Source organism: Jaculus jaculus, chromosome 20, assembly GCF_020740685.1.
Source record: "Jaculus jaculus isolate mJacJac1 chromosome 20, mJacJac1.mat.Y.cur, whole genome shotgun sequence".
Lineage (NCBI taxonomy): Eukaryota > Metazoa > Chordata > Mammalia > Rodentia > Dipodidae > Jaculus > Jaculus jaculus.
Genome location: NC_059121.1, coordinates 17,520,487 through 17,527,222, shown reverse-complemented (window position 1 = coordinate 17,527,222; position 6,736 = coordinate 17,520,487). Strand labels below are relative to the sequence as shown.

Below are 6,736 nucleotides of genomic sequence, written 5' to 3'. Positions count from 1 at the left end.
AAAAAAAATCTAAAAGAAAAACAATCCAATGAAAGCAATGCACTTTCCACCTATATTCACCAATTGCTAACATTTTAGTGATCTTCACACAGAAATACTTTGTGTTTTCTTTTCTCTTTGGGTTGACTTTGTCTGAATAGGTATCTTTTAAGAACAAGGACCCTTTTCTACTTAACCACAATACTACTGTAACATTTATACTTTCATACTAACATGATAATATTACCTAATATATGATCCATAGTTACTTTTTTTTTTCCTGGCAAGTAGCACATTCTAGGCTGGTAGCTTGAAGAGTCGCCATCATTTCCTGTCACTGAGCACACACCCATTTTGTGGCTTCTTAAGGATTCGGACAGAGCCTCAGACACCTGATTGATAAACAGTGTACTAAACTCTATCCTAGCCCCCACGTTCTCTGTTCCCTTCCCTTTTTATGAGAGAAAATGAGGAGGAGGAGAGAGAAGAGAGGACCGGTGCCATCTATGCAGCCCACCTCTTTTTTTTTTTTTTTTTTGGTTTTTCGAGGTAGGGTTTCACTCTAGTTCATGCTGACCTGGAACCTGGACTTCACTATGTAGTCTCAGGGTGGCCTCGAACTCACGGCAATCCTCCTACCTCTGCCTCTGAAGTGCTGGGATTAAAGGTGTGCGCCACCACGCCCGGATCCCCCTTCTGTCTTGTTTTTTTTTTTTTTAATGCTGATCAGGGAAATACTGTGGTGAAATTTGAGTTGATCATGAGAGTTTAGGAACACAAACCTGAAAGCTTTCACAAGCAGGGTGGAGATGTGTGTGGAAAAGGAAAGAGAGCATGGAAGCTAGAAATTTATTAAAATTTGTGGAGGAGAGGAGGAGTGGAGGGTAAGGAAGACAAGGGAGGTGTTGCAGTCAGGTTTGCATTGCTGGCAGAAATCACCTGACCACGAGCAGCTTCTGGGGGGAAAAAAAGGTTTATTTTGACTTACAGGCTCGAGGGGAAGCTCCACGATGGCAGGGAAAATGATGGCATGAGCAGAGGGTGGACATCAACCCCTGGCCAACATAAGGTGGACCATAGCAACAGGAGAGCGTGCCAAACACTGGCATGGGGGAGCTGGCTATAACACCCCTAAGCCCGCCCTCAACAATACACTGCCTTTAGGAAGTCTTAATTCCCAAATCTCCATCAGCTGGGAACACCTAATTCAAAACACCTAAGTTTATAGGGGACCCCTAATTAAACCACCACATTCCACCCTGGCCCTCATTAACTGAGGGCAGAGGTAGGAGGATCAATATGAGTTCGAGGCCACCCTGAGACTCCATAGTGAATTCCAGGTCAGTCTGGGCTAGAGTGAAACCCTACCTTGAAAAACAAACAAACAAAAAAGTAAAGACAACCCTGAAACATCTTGTAGGGCCAAGAAGGAAGTAAGGGTATGTCACAGAGACAAAGATCAATGTTAGATAACTAGTAATGGAGTCTGGAGAGATGGCTTGGAGATTAAGGCACTTGCCTATAAAGCTTAAGGACACATGTTTGATTCCCCAGATCCCATGTAAGCCAGATGCACAAGGTCACACATGAGAACAAGGTGGGACAGCATCTGGAGTTCCACTATAGTGGTTGGTGACCCTGATATATCATACCAATTCTCTCTGCCTCATAAAAAAGACCAATCTGATGGACTTGCCTCAAAAAGAAAAGAAAAGAAAAGCTAGTAATGGGGTTGGAGAGATAGCTCAGCATTAAGGCACTCACCAGAAAATCAAAGGAACCAGGTTCAATTCCCCAGTACCCATGTAAAGCCAGATACACAATGTGACACATGTATCTGGAATTCGTCTGCAGTGGCTGGAGGCCCTTGTATGCTTTCTCATTCTCGCTATCAGACTCTCTCAAATAAATAAAATAAAATAAAATAGGGGCTGGAGAGATGGCTTAGTGGTTAAGCGCTTGCCTGTGAAGCCTAAGGTTCAAGGATCGATTCCCCAGGACCCACGTTAGCCAGATGCACAAGGGGGCGCACGCGTCTGGAGTTGGTTTTTAGTGGCTGAAGACCCTGTCATGTGTATTCTCTCTCTCTGCCTCTTTCTCTCTCCCTCTGTCATTCTCTGATAAACAAATAATAATCAAAAAAATATTTTAAAAAATAGCCAGCAATGGCCGATGTTGGGAGAAGCTGTGTGATAAAATAGAGTACTATTAGATTATTGTCCAAAGTATAGTAATAGATATTCATGACTCTATAGTGACATAAGTAAGAACTTCAAATAAAAAAGAATAGGCAACGATCTCATTTCAAAGAATTCTGGCACAGTATGCTGAACACAGTCAGCGTACAATAAACGTGCAAACTGCTTTAAGAAGGTAAGAATTTGCATTTAAAACTTTTTACTCAATGTAAACAAAAGTAGATTGATCTGCCGTGTGTGGTGATGCACGCCTTTAATCCCAGCTTTCTGGAGGCAGAGGTTGGAGGATCAGTGTGAGTTCGAGGCCACCCCGAGACTACACAGTGAATTTCAGGTCAGCCTGGGCCAGAATGAGACCCTACCTTGAAAAACTAAAAACAAAAGCAAAAAGGCAACAGATCCCGAAATGAAACACATACCCATTCATGTAACACCACAAATTTATTATAATACCAGAGAAGAAACCCAAACTTTGACAAATTTCCACAGTTTTCCAGTCTTTTAAAAAGTTCACAGAAAACAAGAGAGATAATTGAGGGACATAGTCTCATAATTTCATAAATTATAAAACAATGTAGTATACTTAAGAATGCTACATAATCAAGACTAAATTGGCGACATCTCATAGAATTTATATATAATTTGAATTTCTATATAATATACATACAGGTCTTCAAGGATTCATAGAAGTTTATGTAATAAATTATATTAGCTAGCTTTGAGTTTTTGTTTGTTTGTTTGTTAGACAAGCAAATTCAATGGCTTAGGGGCTGAAAGGTCATGAGTTCCCAGTGGAATTTCTTTTCACCACGTTCAGTTGCCCACACATTCTATGCCCAGCGATGTCCATCTTGACCACTCGTCTTCGTTGAGAGGGCACTTCTGTCATCCGTGAGCACGTGACATCTCGCCTCCCACACTCACTCATGTGAGTGAAAATATGAGTGTACCCCACAGTACTTTTAGCTTCCAGGCAGGGCAAACATTGAGTTTGGAGAGGAATGGGGTATTGTATGATGTGGGGCTGAAGGAAAACACACCCTCCTGTTTTGATCTGTGTTTGCCTCGTTTTGCTCTTTTCCCCCCATGTGAACCTCTGGGAAGTGTTTGTATTATGTGACAGCGTCTGCTGCGCTCTCTCTCTGTCACAGGTTGGACACAACAAAAGAGTGAAAAACAAGATCCCTGAGACCTCTACAGTGACAGCCGGGAGAAGCGGCTGCAATTGGTGCTCCTCTCCTGTTACTTTGTATTTTTATTTTATTTTATTTTTTATAAATAGTAACTTCCTCCCACTTAAGATTCTTCAGCTCATACTGGAAGCAAGTGAAATCACTAAAGGCCACTTCATGGTAAACTCAGCCTTTGCTCTACGGGAAGACTTACTGTGTTACGCCATAACTGGGGGCCATTGGTACTAAGTTTTGAAGTTCTTTTTAAAAATATGCATATATTTTTATTTATTAGAGAAACAGGGAGAGAGAGAATGGGCACGCCAGGGTCTCTAGCCGCTGTAAACGAACTCCAGACACATGTGCCACCTTGTGCATCTGGCTTATGTGGGCACTGAGCAATCGAATCTGGGTCCTTGGGCTTCGTAGGCAAGCGCCTTAACTGCTAAGCCTTCTCTCCAGCCCTAATTTCTAGAGTTCTTTACACAAAAGTAGTCCAAAGAAGCAAAATGGACGGTTTTACAGATGTCCAAATATTGCTGTTTCCTGGAAAATACTCTCTCGGTCAATAGATCTGGTTCTCCAACAAGACAACATGGTAATGAGAAAATTCTACACAGCATCTTTTAAAGAAAAAGAAAATATGGCACATATATTTCAGCCCTTCATTGCATGGGTTATTGGCCTGAACAATTAAGAAGGAATCCTGGCAAAGTCATGATTCTGAAAAATACCTTTTCATATAGTATGTCTATAACACTAAATACACATAGCTAGTGGTCTGTCTGTCTCTCTCAAAGTAGCACAGCCCTTATTTAGGTAATCACATCTTCCCTTAGATACTTGGATACCCCACCCACCTCCTGCTTCCTAAGCCCTCTGGACACTTTGCAGAATAGGTGGTCTAAAATCTTAGGACTTAAGGGTACCTGGAGTATGTTAATCATACAAACATGAAGAGATCTAACCAGCGCCTGTTTAGGCAAGACAATCTTTCAAGTCGTGACAATGTCTGACAGTGAGATCACGTACTACAACGGACGACAAAGTGTTCCCTCTAAACTACACAGCACCTTTTCCAAGAACACCATTCCCCCTTCCAGACAAACCCAAAGTTAACTGTAAACTGGCAATCAGCAAAGCATTCACGAACCTAGAAAAAAGCAAGTCACCTTGTTTCCAAAATATTAACTTCACCTCAGTGTCAAGGGCATGGGCACAGGAACCCCAAAGCACTGATGCCAGTTTATAGAAGTATTGTGAGCAAGTCTTACTGGCATAACTGTTGGCAGCTGTTCAAAAAAAAAAAAAAATCCATGATAGCTTATCACTAAACATTTAGAATGAGAACTTACCTAAACTCCATTGGAAGGTCACCTATATTAGCACTTTCGGCTGAGAACTGAACTCTATGATATAAGCGATCTGCTCTGGATATGGTGAATGACTGGGTGAGACAGAGCCAGAGCCCACAGTTACAAGTTTCCAGACAGAAGGAGTCTATTGTACTCAAAGATCTCTGTCCATGTTCAAAATAAACTAGTATTTTTCATCTATAACTGGACTTCTTTGAAGAGTACTATATGACTTCATATCCTGCTTTCGCTGTGACAAAAAAAAAAAAAGTATTAACCAAACCTTTAGGTTAGGTTTAAAAGCAGCTGGGAACTTTGTAGCTGTTGCAGGCCCTGTAATGAGAAGATTTACAGAGAGCTTTGGACTGACATTCAAAGATCAGAAACCCGAATAACTTATCATAAAAATACAAGCTCTTGGTTTTGAAAAATATACAAAAATGCACTGCATAGGTAAATATCTCTTGATTGTCAAGGAAGACGGGATATCAGTTTCAGTCGTAGATTCAAGTCACATCTCAGTGATGCTTGTTTTTGGGATTTCCAGGTTTTATAGTTTTGGGAAGCCGCTGACCCTTGGTGTAAGCTTGGTACCAAAAATGGAGAAACAGCAGCAGAAAGATGCACCCGTAGCTCATAATAATGTACAGAAAGATGGGGTACTGGTACTTGCACTCTTCCATGAAGAAGAATTGGCCTATGTGGATGGTGACGAGGAGAAACTGGACCTGAAACATGGATGAGTGAAAAAAAAATTCAGATGTAAAAAGAGAGTATTATTGTGTGTGTGTGTGTGTGTGTGTGTGTGTGTGTGTGTGTGTGTGTGTGTGCGTGTGTGTGGTAGGGTCTCACTCTAGCCCAGGGTGACTTGGGACGCTGTAGCTCCAGGCTGACCTTGAACTCATAGCAGTCCTCCTTACCTCTGCCTCCCGAGTGCTGGGATTAAAGGGGTACGCCTCCATGCAAGTTTTACAATTCTTTACCTACACATGTTTGTGAGGTCTTTAACCATATCTAGTCTGGGCAGGGAAATTTATCTTTAAATCTGACCTCCATGGGAATAAGAGGGGCTAGGTACGGTATCAGACCTATACAAGTCCAACAGGGCTTCTTTAAATAACTGTGGTGGTTTGAATGTGGGAGTTGGAACGTATGGTCCTATAGGCTCAGATGCTTTATTAAAATTGAGCCTTTACAAAAACAACAGAAATAGCCCGCTCTAGGGGGCGTGTCACCGGCGGTGGAGTTTGGGGTTCAGCCCTAAGGTATGCAGAAAGCTGGCTGGAGCTCTGGCTGTTCCTGTATTTTGTTGTCTCTATCGGCTATCATCCACTGTTGGTGACGCTTCTTCTGGATTGTTTTTTTTTATGGTTTTTCGAGGTAGGGTCTCACTCTAACCCAGGCTGACCTGGAATTCACTATGTAGTCTCAGGGCGGCCTCAGATTCATGAAGATTCTCCTACCTCTGCCTCCCGAGTGCTGGGATTAAAGGCGTGCGCCACCACGCCCGGCTTCTGACAATAATTTTTTTTTTTTTACTTCTGGGAGGAAACACAAACTGATCAATGAGAGGACTGAGCAGGTAGGCATAAAAAAGCCCATTATGCCTTCAAAGTTGTACTGCTTTAAGGTGAATTTGAGCTAGACTATGGAATTTCTGGCCTCCATTGTAGTGTGATGCTTACTGACACTCATGCAACTTTGCATGTTTTGTGCAATGCACGTAACAGCAGGCAGACCACGTAAAGATGCAATGTGGGGGCCACTGTTCCAGCCTCTTACTCACCAAATATGTTCTGCTTTTACCAACGTTTCTGACACAATTCAAATAAAAAGAAAAGACAGGGCTGGAGAGGTGGCTTAGTGGTTAAGGTGCTTGCCTTCAGAACCTAAGGACCCAGGTTCAATCCCCCAGGACCCACATTAAGCCAGATGTACAAGGTGGCGCACGCGTCTGGAGTTCGTTTGCAGTGGCTGGAAGCCCTGGTGCACCAATTCTCTCTCTCTATCTGCATCTTCCTCTCTCTCTCCC

The 6,736-nt window shown here is 42.5% G+C and overlaps 1 protein-coding gene across 1 annotated transcript in view; it reads right to left on the bottom strand.

Moving 5' to 3' along the window:
- Positions 1-2,640: 2,640 nt before the first annotated feature.
- The window catches only part of Elovl7 (ELOVL fatty acid elongase 7), a 92,234-nt gene continuing 88,138 nt past the window's right edge, over positions 2,641-6,736 (bottom strand). Inside the window, exon 8 of the mRNA XM_045138993.1 lies at positions 2,641-5,432. Within this exon, the coding sequence (XP_044994928.1) occupies positions 5,223-5,432 (210 nt within the window). The 3' untranslated portion in view covers positions 2,641-5,222. The remainder of the gene's footprint in view (positions 5,433-6,736) is intronic.